General features: G+C 43.3%; 1 protein-coding gene across 10 annotated transcripts in view; it reads right to left on the bottom strand.

Annotated features, from left to right (window-relative positions):
* The window catches only part of LOC129828606 (calcium-activated potassium channel subunit alpha-1-like), a 239,478-nt gene that overhangs the window by 51,602 nt on the left and 171,135 nt on the right, over positions 1–16,741 (bottom strand). For all 10 annotated transcript variants that reach the window (XR_008755259.1, XM_055889670.1, XM_055889671.1 and 7 more), the window contains exons 12-18: positions 14,392–14,474; positions 12,413–12,482; positions 11,950–12,105; positions 11,450–11,559; positions 10,799–10,867; positions 6,820–6,906; positions 4,795–4,871 (exon numbers count right to left, since the gene is read on the bottom strand). Coding sequence is in view for 9 of the 10 variants with exons in the window: in XM_055889670.1 (XP_055745645.1) it covers positions 4,795–4,871; positions 6,820–6,906; positions 10,799–10,867; positions 11,450–11,559; positions 11,950–12,105; positions 12,413–12,482; positions 14,392–14,474 (652 nt within the window). In the remaining variant the exon portion in view is untranslated. The remainder of the gene's footprint in view (positions 1–4,794; positions 4,872–6,819; positions 6,907–10,798; positions 10,868–11,449; positions 11,560–11,949; positions 12,106–12,412; positions 12,483–14,391; positions 14,475–16,741) is intronic.

The following is a 16,741-nucleotide window of genomic DNA, read 5'->3' as shown; positions in this document are numbered from 1 at the left end:
GTGACTGGGTTACTGTACCCGTCTAATAGGTGAGTGACTGGGTTACTCTGCATCATACCTCTAGTACTGATCCACCGTATCCCAGTTACACCACAGTTATATCACATAGTATAATATCAGAGTTACACCACAGTTATATCACATGGTATAATATCAGAGTTACACCACAGTTATATCACATGGTAATATGCAGCCTGCTGACCAGACTGCTCGTGCGCGTACGTCCATCTGCGCCATCGAGCACATGTTGATTTTGTCCCCCCCCACACCAGACGCCATCAGGACACGCAGGTTGATTTTGTCCCCCCACACCAGACGCAATCAGGACACGCAGGTTGATTTTGTCCCCCCACACCAGACGCAATCAGGACACGCAGGTTGATTTTGTCCCCCCACACCAGACGCGATCAGGACACGCAGGTTGATTTTGTCCCCCCACACCAGACGCCATCAGGACACGCAGGTTCATTTTGTCCCCCCACACCAGACGCCATCAGGACACGCAGGTTGAAATATCAAAACCAACTCGGAACCAACTGTATTCATTTTGGGACAGGTTGAAAAGCATTAAACATTTATTTTCAATTTAGCTTGCTAGCTTGCTGTTGCTAGATAATTTGTCCTGGGATATAAACTTTGGGTTGTTATTTTAGCTGAAATGCACAAGGTCCTCTACTCCGACAATTAATCCACAGATAAAAGGATGAATCTAATTAGTTTCTAGTAATCTCTCCTCCTTCAGGCTTCTTCTTCTTCTGTGGACTTTATATGGCGGTTGGCAACCAACTTTAAGGTGCATTACCACCACCAAATGGACTGTGGACCTCAGTTCATCTTTCAATCACCCACGTGGGTATATGCTCCTAAAAACCAATGAGGAGATGGGAGAGGAGGGACTATTTTAGCGCCTGGCTACACAGACGCTCGTTGACGCGCACAAGCAGTGTGGGTGCAATGATTGAATAACACGTATGTGTATATTTATTTCTGCAACGCTCATGCACTTGACGCGGGCAGTGTGGTCAGCATGTAAATGTTTAAATAAAACATTTAGCTGGTTATGTGATGAACATGCTCTGTAAGCATTTAGTAACCCAAGCAAAGCTGCACTGTGAAATGTCAATGTTACACTGAAGCCAATGATGCTAGGTATATCTATCTCGTGTTGACATCCGTCCACAGAGAAGTTGACATGATGTAGCCGCAGGATGAGATGTTTAGCCACATACAGTACAGTACACATGTAAGAGCGTGGGACTGGGCACCGGTCTCCTGGCTGCAATGGGACGGGTTTGACTCAAAGTGCTGTATGTAAAGTAGTCCTCACTTTTTTGGGATTCATAAAGTAAAAGTGTGCCTATCTATCACAATCACTTGACCAAAGTCCAAATATCACTCACTGCAGCAAAGATCACTCACTGCAGCAAAGATTACTCTCTGCAGCAAAGATCACTCTCTGCAGCAAAGATCACTCTCTGCAGCAAAGATCACTCACTACAGCAAAGTAGCTGCATTTGTTTAAGCTGTTTTCTAGTGACGTTTATTTGGATACATCCGTAAAAACGGGCTAGTGAGGCGCGATGGCATAGAAAATGTTCTCACTCACACTTTTAACGTCATAGATTTAGCCGGTGGTCATTTGTGGAATAGACACCGGCTGGAATGTGGTTTTAACCAATCACCATTCAGGACGTTGTATGAAGGCCAATAACCTAGTCAATATCCAATATTCAATATCCAATAATGTTTGCTGCTTTCACAGTATCTGTTGATTTAGTTTGAGCATTTCTGAGTTCTAACCATTGACTCATTCTAACCTCATCCAGATTGTTGAAGTGTTAGGAGGACATCTGTTACTGTTTCAAGTGGAATTGAGTCCAGAGATATGGGTGGTACATTCTATCTTAGTTCTTTGATTGCGTTCAATGTTCTCCTTGACCAGAGAGTAAAGCGTGCAAATGGGATATGAATGAAGAACGCATGCAGGTAGCAGTATTGACCTTCGCCACATGATATATGAAGAACGGACGCAGGCAGCAGTATTGACCTTCGCCACATGATATATGAAGCACGGAGGCAGGCAGCAGTATTGACCTTCGCCACATGATATATGAAGAACGGACGCAGGCAGGCAGCAGTATTGACCTTCGCCACATGATATATGAAGAAAGGACGCAGGCAGGCAGCAGTATTGACCTTCGCCACATGACATATGAAGAAAGGAGGCAGGCAGGCAGCATTATTGACCTTCGCCACATGATATATGAAGAACGGAGGCAGGCAGCAGTATTGACCTTCGCCACATGATATATGAAGAAAGGAGGCAGGCAGCATTATTGACCTTCGCCACATGATATATGAAGAACGGAGGCAGGCAGCAGTATTGACCTTCGTCACATAATATATAAAGAACGGAGGCAGGCAGGCAGCAGTATTGACCTTCGCCACATAATATATGAAGAACGGAGGCAGGCAGGCAGCAGTATTGACCTTCGCCACATAATATATGACAAAAGGACGCAGGCATGCAGCAGTATTGACCTTCGCCACATAATATATGAAGAAAGGAGGCAGGCAGGCAGCAGTATTGACCTTCGCCACATGATATATGACAAAAGGACGCAGGCAGGCAGCAGTATTGACCTTCGCCACATAATATATGAAGAAAGGAGGCAGGCAGGCAGCAGTATTGACCTTCGCCACATGATATATGAAGAAAGGAGGCAGGCAGGCAGCAGTATTGACCTTCGCCACATAATATATGACAAAAGGACGCAGGCATGCAGCAGTATTGACCTTCGCCACATAATATATGAAGAAAGGAGGCAGGCAGGCAGCAGTATTGACCTTCGCCACATGATATATGAAGAAAGGACGCAGGCAGGCAGCAGTATTGACCTTCGCCACATAATATATGAAGAAAGGACGCAGGCATGCAGCAGTATTGACCTTCGCCACATGATATATGAAGAACGGAGGCAGGCAGGCAGCAGTATTGACCTTCGCCACATGATATATGAAGCACGGAGGCAGGCAGCAGTATTGACCTTCGCCACATGCGACATGGACAGTAATTTCAACAATAACAGATCTAATTCAAGGCAGTAGACTGTACTACGGAAGGGAACGGTAGGGTACTCATATCACTCACAATAGATCACTATAAGTGAACCGTTAATACATGGTTTAATGTTCCAAGGCAGCAGGAAGAGAACACATCAAGAGTTAGGGTCAATAGGTATGGACATAACATATAAAGACAAGACAAGCGTCTCCAGTCTAGGCACACCGTTGAATAAGCCTGTTTGAAATCACCAAAGGAGAAACGTAACACAGACGTTAGACAGATGAAAACTGTTTTTTCGATGCAGTTGAGACTGGTCCCAGATCTGTTTGTACTGTTTTGCCAACTCCTATAATCATTGTCATGCCAAAACATGACAGAACTGGGACCAGGGTATATGCTGCTTTATCCTCTTGCTCTTAAATCAGAACATCACATTCACTGCTACATTAAATATGAATAAGTGTACTACGTTCCAAATGGTTCCCTATGGTTTATATAGTGCACTACTTATGACCAGGACCATGTGGGCCCATTTGAAACCCAGCCTTGGAACATAGATGGAAAATGTATTTTCTGTAGACAGTTATTTGTGCACTCACTGCTTGTTTAAAAGGGGCATTCTGCAGTTCGAACAATAACAAAGTGGCCCACCCTGCCACAGGTTTGGTAACCAGTTGATGGATACGGCTGGAGAAATGTAACTACTGAACAAAGCTATGGATACAAGGACTGACCATCCGTGATATCTACATGATCGTTATAATGATATTTTGAGGCTATAAATATTTACATTATTTACAAACAAAGGAATAAAACAAGTTTTATATTTTAGTTTCTGATGGGGTACGTCAGTTGAACTAAGCTCATGTGACATCTATCTATAAGTTATATTCTTCAAGAATCAACGGGTCTATTTATCATGAATTTGAATCTTAATCTAAAAATGGATATAAGAACTGCAGATTTGCCCCTTTAAAGTAATCCTACGGCTTTTCCAGATGCAGAGGTTAACTGGTTTTATCCTGTCAATTGCTAATAAAGGACTTAACTGGTTAAGTGGCTATGAAAGGGTCCCTAATGACACCCTCTTTTCCCTATATACTACACGTCTTTTGACCGATGCCCCAAGGTAGTGCACTGTAAAGGGAATATGGCTCCATTTGGGACACAGACAACGACACTACAATGTTTATGCTAATGTTAGCTCTGCTTAAACCTAGACTGTAAACTAATTCCTGTCAACACTCATCTATAATATAGTATACACATAGTATAGTACACATATAGTATAGTACACATATAGTATAGTACACATATAGTAGAGTACACATATAGTATAGTATATGCATAGTATAATACAACTATAGTATAGTGTAGCACACATATTGCATAGTATACATTTAGTATAGTACACATATAGTATTGTAGAGTACAGGTATAGTATAGCACACTTATAGTATAGTATACAGTTAGTATAGTAAACATATAGTATTGTAGAGTGCACATATAGTATAGTATAGTACACATATAGTACAATATAGTATAGTACATGTATAGCATATTATATGTACAGTATGGTATAGTACACATATACTATTGCAGAGTACATGCATAGTACACATATAGTAACGTACAGTACACGTATAGTACATGTATAGTACACACTGTGTTAACATATCGTGCATTAAAACACTCAATAAATATTGTTTTTAAAGAACAGAACTTACATCGCTTGCATCCACATTTCTTTATCCTTTTGGGATCTGTGATGTCATCGTGGCAAGCTTTGCAGTAGAAAAGTGCCCTATGAAAACACCCCAGACATATTTTAGTATCCAACCATCAGTCCAAGACTAATTTAACATAATTTGATGTCAAACTCTATTTGGAGGCTTTCTGAGTCTTTTCTACAGAGAACAATTAAATACTTTCACATACAGAGCATTCGGGAAAGTATTCAGACCCTTTGACTTTTTCCACATTTTGTTACGTTACAACCTTATTCTAAAATTGATTAAATAGTTTTTTCACTTATCAATCTACACACAATACCCCATAATGACAAAGCGAAATAGGTTTTTAGAAATGTTTGATATGTGTAAAAAAATATATGTATATCACATTTACATAAGTATTCAGAGCCTCAAGTCTTCTTGGGTATGACACTACAAGCTTGGCACACCTGTATTTGGAGAGTTTTTCCCATTCTTCTCTGCAGATCCTCTCAAGCTCTGTCAGGTTGGATGGGAACTTTGCTGCACAGCTATTTTCAGGTCTCTCCAGAGACCTTCGATTGGATTCAAGTCCGGGCTCTGGCTGGGCCACTCAAGGACATTCAGAGACTTGTCCTGAAGCCACTCCTGCGTTGTCTTGGCTGTGTGCTTAGGGTCGTTGTCCTATTGGAAGGTGAACCTTCGCCCCAGTCTGAGGTCCTGAGCGCTCTGGAGCAGGTTTTCATCAAGGATCTCTCTGTACTTTGCTCCGTTCATCTTTCCCTCAATCCGGACTAGTCTCCTTGCCACTGAAAAATGTCCCTACAGCATGATCCTGCCACCACCAAGCTTCACCATAGGGATGGCGCCAGGTTTCCTCCAGACGTGACACTTGGCATTCAGGCCAAAGAGTTCAATCTTGGTTTCATCAGACCAGAGAATCGTGTTTCTCATGGTCTGAGAGTCCTTTAGGTGCCTTTTGGCAAACTCTAAGCGGGCTGTCATGTGCCTTTTACTGAGAAGTGGCTTCCTTCTGGCCACTCTACCATAAAGGCCTGATTGGTGGAGTCCTTCTGGAAGGTCCTCCCATCTCCACAGAGGAACTCTAGAGCTCTGTCAGAATGACCATCGGGTTCTTGGTCACCTCCCTGACCAAGGCCCTTCTCCCCCGATTGCTCAGATTGGCCAGACAGACAGCTCTAGGAAGAGTCTTGGTGGTTCCAAACTTCTTCCATTTAATAATGATGGAGGTCACTGGGTTCTTGTGGACCTTCAATGCTTCAGAAATGTTTTGGTACCCTTCCCCAGATCTGTGCCTCGACACAATCCTGTCTCGGAGCTCTACGGACAATTCCTTCGACCTCATGGCTTGGTTTTTCTCTGACATGCACTGTCAACTGTGGGACCTTATATAGACAGGTGTGTGTGTGGACATTCAGAGACTTGTCCTGAAGCCACTCCTGCGTTGTCTTGGCGTGTGCTTAGGGTCGTTGTCCTATTGGCTCCCGTGTGGCTCAGTTGGTAGAGCATGGTGCTTGCAACGCCAGGGTTGTGGGTTTGATTCCCACGGGGGACCAGTACAAAAAAAAGTATGAATGTATGTACTTGTAAGTCGCTCTGGATAAGAGCGTCTGCTAAATGACTTAAATGTAAATGTAAATGTGTGCCTTTCCAAATCATGTCCAATCAATTGAATTTAACGCAGGCGGACCCCAATCAAGTTAGAAACAACTCAAGGATGATCAATGGAAACAGGAAGCACCTGAGCTCATAGCAAAGCTATGAATACTTATGTACATTTTTTGATACATTTGCAAACAAATCTAAAATCCTGTTTTCACGTTGTCATTATGGGGTATTGTGATGTCATTATGGGGTATTGTGATGTCATTATGGGGTATTGTGATGTCATTATGGGGTATTGCATATCGATTGCTGAGGACATTTTTGATTTAATCAATTTGAGAATAAGGCTGTAATGTAACAAAATGTGGAAAAAGTCAAGGGGTCTGAATACTTCCCGAAGGCACAAGTACCTACCTCTTAACTTCTTTGGCATCGCTGGCGATAAAGAACCCCAAGGTTCCTTCCTGCATCTTCACATGGTTCCCAGGGTTGATGAGAGTGCTGTTGTAAATACAAACAAAAATAGTCGTCAATGAGGAGAATCATTCTGTTACAGATAGTTAGTATCCTAATGCTCTAATGACGAGGAATGGTACACACTTAGACAAGACCACTATGTGGTGTGGACAAACAGAGGTTGGTGACTGTAACGTAGCTCATGAGAATCACTGTAAAACAAATGTTGTCACCGCTATTATGAAATTGACCGCATCATCCAATGGGAATTTGTAATGATGTAATGATTGATTATGAATAATACATAGAACCTCCATCTGTCAAGGATGAGAATGAACATTCAGGTAAGGTTAGGTTTCTTAGAGAGAACAACATTAGAGCTTAGGTACTGGTCACCCCAGACCAGTTTGAGCACAACCATACCTGTATACTAGCCTGGTCACCCCAGATCAGTTTGAGCACAACCATACCTGTATACTAGCCTGGTCACCCCAGACCAGTTTGAGCACAACCATACCTGTATACTAGCCTGGTCACCCCAGACCAGTTTGAGCACAACCATACCTGTATACTAGCCTGGTCACCCCAGACCAGTTTGAGCACAACCATACCTGTATACTAGCCTGGTCACCCCAGACCAGTTTGAGCACAACCATACCTGTATACTAGCCTGGTCACCCCAGACCAGTTTGAGCACAACCATACCTGTATACTAGCCTGGTCACCCCAGACCAGTTTGAGCACAACCATACCTGTATACTAGCCTGGTCACCCCAGATCAGTTTGAGCACAACCATACCTGTATACTAGCCTGGTCACCCCAGACCAGTTTGAGCACAACCATACCTGTATACTAGCCTGGTCACCCCAGACCAGTTTGAGCACAACCATACCTGTATACTAGCCTGGTCACCCCAGACCAGTTTGAGCACAACCATACCTGTATACTAGCCTGGTCACCCCAGACCAGTTTGAGCACAACCATACCTGTATACTAGCCTGGTCACCCCAGACCAGTTTGAGCACAACCATACCTGTATACTAGCCTGGTCACCCCAGATCAGTTTGAGCACAACCATACCTGTATACTAGCCTGGTCACCCCAGACCAGTTTGAGCACAACCATACCTGTATACTAGCCTGGTCACCCCAGATCAGTTTGAGCACAACCATACCTGTATACTAGCCTGGTCACCCCAGATCAGTTTGAGCACAACCATACCTGTATACTAGCCTGGTCACCCCAGACCAGTTTGAGCACAACCATACCTGTATACTAGCCTGGTCACCCCAGATCAGTTTGAGCACAACCATACCTGTATACTAGCCTGGTCACCCCAGATCAGTTTGAGCACAACCATATCTGTATACTAGCCTGGTCACCCCAGAACTGTGACAAATCACATAATATGTTACATGGACTGTAACGTCCTGACCAGAGTTCTTATGTGTTTTGCTTGTTTAGTGTTGGTCAGGACGTGAGCTGGGTGGGAATTCTATGTTGTGTGTCTAGTTCGTCTGTTTCTGTGACCAGCCTAATATGGTTCTCAATCAGAGGCAGCTGTCAATCGTTGTCCCTGATTGAGAATCATCTATAGGTGGCTTGTTTTGTGTTGGGGATTGACTCTGTTTTAAATAATAGGGGTAGACATGATTTATGAATGACTAACCCTACATCTGTAAGGGCCCTGTCCCTCAGTCAAGTATTGAATTTCATTGTATTGAATTGAAGAACAGATTCAACCACAAATACCAGGGAGCTTTCGAACGCCTCATAAAGAAGGGCAGTGATTGGTAGATGGGTAACAATAACCAATCAGACATTGAATATCTCTTTAAGCATGGTCAAGTTAATAATCATGTTGTGGATGATGTTTAAACCACCCAGACACATCAAAGATGCAGTCGCCTTTCTGAACTGAGCTGCAGGACAGGAAGGAAACTGCTCAGGGACGTCACCATGAGGCCATTGGTGATTTTAAAACAGTTACAGAGTTCAATGGCTGTGATGAGAGAAAACTGAGGATGGATCAACAACATTGTAGTGACTCCACAATAATGACCTAAATGACAGAGTGAAAAGAAGAATACAAATATACAGAATAAAAATATTCCAAAACATGCATCTTGTATGCAACAAGGTACTAAAGTAATACTGCAACAACAACAAAAATCACGGCAAAGGAATACACCTTTTTGGCCTAAATACAAAGCCTTAAATTTGGGGCCATTCCAACATAGGGGCCTCCCGAGTGGTGCAGCGGTCATCGTAGTGCTAGAGGCGTTACTACAGATGCGGGTTCGATCCCGGGCTGTGTTGCAGCCGGCCGTGACCGGGAGACCCATGAGGCGGCGCACAATGTGCCCAGCGTCGTCTGGGTTTGGCTGGCCGGGATGTCCTTGTCCCATCGCTCTCTAGCGACTCCTGCCGGGCGCATGCACGCTGACACGGTCGCCAGTTGGATAGTATTTCCTCCAACACATTGGTGCGGCTGGCTTCCGGGTTAAGCGAGCAGTGTGTCAAGAGCAGTGGCTCTTGACCTTCGCCTCTCCCGAGTCCGTACGGGAGTTGCAACGATGAGACAAGACCTTCGCCTCTCCCGAGTCCGTACGGGAGTTGCAACGATGAGACAAGACCTTAGCCTCTCCCGAGTCCGTACGGGAGTTGCAACGATGAGACAAGACCTTAGCCTCTCCCGAGTCCGTACGGGAGTTGCAACGATGAGACAAGACCTTAGCCTCTCCCGAGTCCGTACGGGAGTTGCAACGATGAGACAAGACATTAGCCTCTCCCGAGTCCGTACGGGAGTTGCAACGATGAGACAAGACTGTAAAAGTACTGAAAAACAACAACTACACATCGCTGTGTAACTGCCTCCTTATGTTCAAGCCTGGTGGTGGCTGCATCATGGTATGGGTATGCTTGACATCGGCAATACTGGGGAGTTTTTCAGGATAAAAAGAAACGGGATGGAGCTAAGCACAGGCAAAATCCTAGATGAAAACCCACGAGGCGGCGCACAATTGGCCCAGCGTCGTCTGGGTTTGGCTGGCCGGGATGTCCTTGTCCCATCGCTCTGCTTTATACCAGTCACTGGGAGAGGATTTCCCCTTTCAGCAGGACAATAACCTACAACACAAGGCCAAATCTACACTGGAGTTGCTTACCAAGAAGACAGTGAATATTCCTGAGTGGCAGTTACAGTTTTGACTTAAATCTGCTTGATTTAAATGTATTGCAAGACTTGAAAATTGCTGTCTAGCCATGATCCCCAACATCTTGACAGAGCTTGAAGAAGTTGCAGAGTATGATGTGAAGATCGTTCACCAAAAGAATGACAATTAAATACATTTTAATACCACTTTGTAACACAATAAAATGTGAATCCAAGGGGTCTGAATACTTTTGCAAGGCACTGTATGTGTCATGCATGGCTGTGGCTTGTTGGAAAGAGAGTAGCAGCATTGTGACATTATGACAGAAACATTCTGTCATAATTCTCAAATGTTAACACTTGGCAAATGGATAACCTGTATAGGGCTGCATGTGACTTGTTCAACATTATTTTTTACAATACAATAACTGACAAACATCAAGATGTACAATTGGCAATGTATAATACACAAGTAGGAGTGTCTCGACCTCTGAATGCTCAGCTATGAAAAGCCAAATGACATTTACTCCTGAGGTGCTGACCTGTTGCACCCTCTACAACCACTGTGATCATCTATAAACTTTTGAACATCTTGAAGAACGATCTGGACTCTCTAGGTTTCTTCCTATGTTCCTGCCTTTCTAGGGAGTTTTTCCTAGCCACCGTGCTTCTACATATGCAATGCTTGCTGTTTGGGGTTTTAGGCTGGGTTTCTGTATAGGACTTTATGACATCAGCTGATGTAAAAAGGGCTTTATAAATACATTTGATTTGAACTGTACCTGCTTTCCCGTATATCAGACTTGTACTCGATAGCGATCAGTAGCAGCTTTAGCTTCACATAGCAGAGTCTGGAGAGGAGCATTCAAAAACATCAATACTATTAAACAATCAATGGGACAGAGAGACAGAGAGAGTGTGAGTGAGAGTGAGAGTGAGAGTGAGAGTGAGAGTGAGTGAGAGTGAGAGTCAGAGAGAGAGAACTGCCGAGAGTGAACGATGACGAGAGAAAGAGAGAGAGAGAGTGAGAGAGCGAGAGTGAGAGTGAGAGTGAGAGAGAGAGAGAGAGAGAGAGAGAGAGAGAGAGAGAAATGTCGAGAGCGAACGATGACGAGAGAGAGAGAGAGAGAAATGTCGAGAGTGAACGATGACGAGAGAAAGAGAGAGAGAGCGAGAGAGAGAGAGAGAAATGTCGAGAGCGAACGATGACGAGAGAAAGAGAGAGAGAGAGAGCGAGAAAGAGAAATGTCGAGAGCGAACGATGACGAGAGAAAGAGAGAGAAAGAGAGAGAGAGAGAGAGGAATGTCGAGAGGGAACGATGGAGAGAGAGAGAGACAGACAGTGGTATTGAGAGAAAGAAAGAGAAAGGTGAGTGATGGTGATTGAATATAATTGATATAGTAGGTACTTCAGAAAACAGGGTCATACTTACTCACAAATGGTGGGGAAGGATAAGCCCACAAAGGCACTAGACAGGTACTCAGTATACATTTCATTGGCTACTCCTTCCAGGTAATACTTCTGCCACGTGTCCTCTTCAATCTGAAACAATAACGGATAAAAAATGGCTTGCAAAGGTACAGTATGTTATTAAGAACATATTTTATTTCACTCGCACAAAAAGTTAACAAAGTGACCATAAAGCAAATAACCCTGTAAGTGTAGGTACTTCTACGGTGTTATCTTAAATATAAAACAAGTATTCTGAAATTACAAATACAGGCAGAATATGGAATAATCTGAGAATTCCCTTCATTAGTCTTCACTAAGACCCAGGCACCTCCAGACAAAGTGTGACCAAAGGATGAAGAACAATGCTGTACAAAAGCCTGTGGAAAAGTGGAATCATCTCCAGCTCTTCCTGGTCATTCGAGACGGATTTGAACCAGCGACCTAAGGATTACAGTCTGTTTAGGTCTCCCCAATATGTACCTTGATAAAGGACCTCATGGAGAAGAGGTTGGCCAGCATGGTGGAGAGGCCCTGAGCCAGACAGCTCTGTGCGATGAAGCCCAGCTTCAGCTCAGCAAGGCAAATGGCATCGTCACCCTCCTTCCAGTTCCAACTGGGAATGTTTAACAGGTGGGCCTGGGGACACGCAGGAAAGATGCAGAGACATTAGGGTTCCAAAATGTTGGTAATTGTCCCAAAATTCCCAGGTTTTGTAGCAATCCTGGTTGGAGGATTCCGAATGTCCTCTCAATCCATTCTGATTCCGGGAATCTGGAAAAACCTGGGAATTTTGTGAAAGTTACCTGAATTTTACAACCCTAAAATATATAACTGAGATGCTGGAAGAACATCAGTAGAGATGTTCTCAGCCTCCGCTGGAGTTGAATGACATCAAGATGTATAAGTAATAAGTAGCACTCTGAAGGGGTTGTATTGTACACACCTTGTTGTGGTACTGCAACATCTGGGTAATGATTCTGATCTTCGGGTGGTAGTTCTTGATGGATATCACCCTGAGGTATTGTTAGAAGAAACAATGTAAGAACCCGTCGCCAGAATCTTGGACTCGGTAGTAACACAGTTTTCTTGCTTAGGGAACTTGAGAGTTGACATTGGCATATTGTATGGCAGTCAGTTATAACAGTCAATTCTTTTTTGGTACATTGTCTATTATCAATGCATTACTCGAGAATACATAGAGCTGAAGTCGTAAATTTACATACACTTAGGTTGGAGTCATTAAAACTCGTTTTTCAACCACTCCACAAATTTCTTGTTAACAAACTATAGTTTTGGCAAGTCGGTTAGGACATCTACTTTGTGCATGATACACGTCATTTTTCCAACAATTGTTTACAGATAGATTCCAGTGGGTCAGAAGTTTACATAAACTAAGTTGACTGTGCCTTTAAACAGCTAAGAAAATTCCAGAAAATTATGTCATGGCTTTAGAAGCTTCTGTTAGGCTAATTGACATTATTTGAGTCAATTGGAGGTGTACCTGTGGATGTATTTCAAGAACTACCTTCAAACTCAGTGCCTCTTTGCTTGACATCATGGGAAAATCAAAAGAAATAAGCCAAGACTTCAGAAAAAAATTGTAGACCTCCACAAGTCTGGTTCATCCTTGGGAGCAATTTCCAAATACCTAAAGGTATGACGTTCATCTGTACAAACAATAGTATGCAAGTATAAACACAATGGGACCTTGCAGCCGTCATACAGCTCAGGAAGGAGACGCATTCTGTCTCGTAGAGAGACAGTGAAAATCAATCCCAGAACAACAGCAAAGGACCTTGTGAAGATGCTGGAGGAAACAGGTTCAAAAGTATCTATATCCATAGTAAAATGAGTCCAATGTCAACATAACCTGAAAGGCCGCTTAGCAAGGAAGAACCCACTGCTCCAAAACCGCCATAAAAAAAGCCAGACTACAGTTTGCAACTGCACATAGGGACAAAGATCGTACTTTCTGGAGAAATGTCCTCTGGTCTGATGAAACAAAAATAGAACTGTTTGGCCATAATGACCATGTTATGTTTGGAGGAAAAAGGGGGAGGCTTGCAAGCCGAAGAACACGATCCCAACCGTGAAGCACAGGGGTGGCAGCATCATGTTGTGGGGGTGCTTTGCTGAAGGAGGGACTGGTGCACTTCACAAAATAGATGGCATCATGAGGAGGGAAAATTACGTGGATATATTGAAGCAACATCTCAAAACATCAGTCAGGAAGTTTAAGCTTGGTCGCAAATGGGTCTTCCAAATGGACAATGACTCCAAGCATACTTCCAAAGTTGTGGCAAAATGGCTTAAGGACAACAAAGTCAAGGTATTGGAGTGGCCATCACAAAGCCCTGAACTCAATCCTATAGAAAATGTGTGGGCAAAACTGAAAAAGCGTGTGCGAGCAAGGAGGCCTAGAAACCTGACTCAGTTACACCAGCTCTGTCAGGAGAAATGGGCCAAAATTCACCCAACTTGTTGTGGAAAGCTTGTGGAAGGCTACCCGAAACGTTTGACCCAAGGTAAACAATTTAAAGGCAATGCTACCAAATACTAATTGATAGTATGTAAACATCTGACCCACTGGGAATGTGCTGAAAGAAATACAAGCTGAAATAAATAATACTCTCTGCTATTATTCTGACATTTCACATTCTTAAAATAAAGTGGCGATCCTAACTGACCTAAGATATTTACTAGGATTAAATGTCAGGAATTGTGAAAAACTGAGTTTAAATGTATTTGGCTACGGTGTATGTAAACTTCCCACTTCAACTGTATTCACATGCTCTCAAGCATAATTGTATTCCTCTAGTCATGTTTCAATAGGATAGTAAATGTAATATGTTTTGTAAATCAACAATTTCTTTGCAATGTATATTTGTACAACACAATAGGTTGATAAAGTTGTCTCTGTACCTCATGATGTTGGAAGCATCCTCAGCATCAGGGTCTGCACAGTATTTATTAGCTAGGATCAAACAGGCATCTGCTGACTCTATCTGAGGGATGACAGAGAGATAAGACCTGACTATCTATCTGAGGGATGACAGAGAGATAAGATAAGACCTGACTATCTGAGGGATGACAGAGAGATAAGACCTGACTATCTGAGGGATGACAGAGAGATAAGATAAAACCTGAATCTATCTGAGGGATGACAGAGAGATAAGATAAGACCTGACTATCTGAGGGATGACAGAGAGATAAGATAAGACCTGACTATCTGAGGGATGACAGAGAGATTAGACCTGAATCTATCTGAGGGATGACAGAGAGATAAGACCTGACTATCTGAGGGATGACAGAGAGACTAGATAAGACCTGACTATCTGAGGGATGACAGAGAGACTAGGTAAGACCTGACTATCTGAGGGATGACAGAGAGACTAGATAAGCCCTGACTATCTGAGGGATGACAGAGAGACTAGATAAGACCTGACTATCTGAGGGATGACAGAGACACTAGATAAGACCTGAATCTATCTGAGGGATGACAGAGAGACTAGATAAGACCTGACTATCTGAGGGATGACAGAGAGACTAGATAAGACCTGACTATCTGATGGATGACAGAGAGACTAGATAAGACCTGACTATCTGAGGGATGACAGAGAGACTAGATAAGACCTGACTATCTGAGGGATGACAGAGAGACTAGATAAGACCTGACTATCTGAGTGGTGACAGAGAGACTAGATAAGACCTGACTATCTGAGGGATGACAGAGAGACTAGATAAGACCTGACTATCTGAGGGATGACAGAGTGACTAGATTAAGACCTGACTATCTGAGGGATCACAGAGAGACTAGATAAGACCTGACCATCTGAGGGATGACAGAGAGACTAGATAAGACCTGACTATCTTAGGGATGACAGAGAGACTAGATAAGACCTGACTATCTGAGGGATGACAGAGAGACTAGATTAAGACCTGAATCTATCTGAGGGATGACAGAGAGACTAGATAAGACCTGACTATCTGAGGGATGACAGAGAGACTAGATAAGCCCTGACTATCTGAGGGATGACAGAGAGACTAGATAAGACCTGACTATCTGAGGGATGACAGAGACACTAGATAAGACCTGAATCTATCTGAGGGATGACAGAGAGACTAGATAAGACCTGACTATCTGAGGGATGACAGAGAGACTAGATAAGACCTGACTATCTGATGGATGACAGAGAGACTAGATAAGACCTGACTATCTGAGGGATGACAGAGAGACTAGATAAGACCTGACTATCTGAGGGATGACAGAGAGACTAGATAAGACCTGACTATCTGAGGGATGACAGAGACACTAGATAAGACCTGACTATCTGAGGGATGACAGAGAGACTAGATAAGACCTGACTATCTAAGTGGTGACAGAGAGACTAGATAAGACCTGACTATCTGAGGGATGACAGAGATAAGACCTGAATCTATCTGAGGGATGACAGAGAGACTAGATAAGACCTGACTATCTGAGGGATGACAGAGAGACTAGATAAGACCTGACTATCTGAGGGATGACAGAGTGACTAGATTAAGACCTGACTATCTGAGGGATGACAGAGAGATAAGATAAGACCTGACTATCTGAGGGATGACAGAGAGATAAGACCTGACTATCTGAGGGATGACAGAGAGATAAGATAAAACCTGAATCTATCTGAGGGATGACAGAGAGATAAGATAAGACCTGACTATCTGAGGGATGACAGAGAGATAAGATAAGACCTGACTATCTGAGGGATGACAGAGAGATTAGACCTGAATCTATCTGAGGGATGACAGAGAGATAAGACCTGACTATCTGAGGGATGACAGAGAGACTAGATAAGACCTGACTATCTGAGGGATGACAGAGAGACTAGGTAAGACCTGACTATCTGAGGGATGACAGAGAGACTAGATAAGCCCTGACTATCTGAGGGATGACAGAGAGACTAGATAAGACCTGACTATCTGAGGGATGACAGAGACACTAGATAAGACCTGAATCTATCTGAGGGATGACAGAGAGACTAGATAAGACCTGACTATCTGAGGGATGACAGAGAGACTAGATAAGACCTGACTATCTGATGGATGACAGAGAGACTAGATAAGACCTGACTATCTGAGGGATGACAGAGAGACTAGATAAGACCTGACTATCTGAGGGATGACAGAGAGACTAGATAAGACCTGACTATCTGAGTGGTGACAGAGAGACTAGATAAGACCTGACTATCTGAGGGATGACAGAGAGACTAGATAAGACCTGACTATCTGA

The sequence above is a fragment of the Salvelinus fontinalis genome, chromosome 30 (assembly GCF_029448725.1).
Source record: "Salvelinus fontinalis isolate EN_2023a chromosome 30, ASM2944872v1, whole genome shotgun sequence".
NCBI lineage: Eukaryota > Metazoa > Chordata > Actinopteri > Salmoniformes > Salmonidae > Salvelinus > Salvelinus fontinalis.
This window is presented reverse-complemented; position numbering and strand designations above follow the sequence as displayed.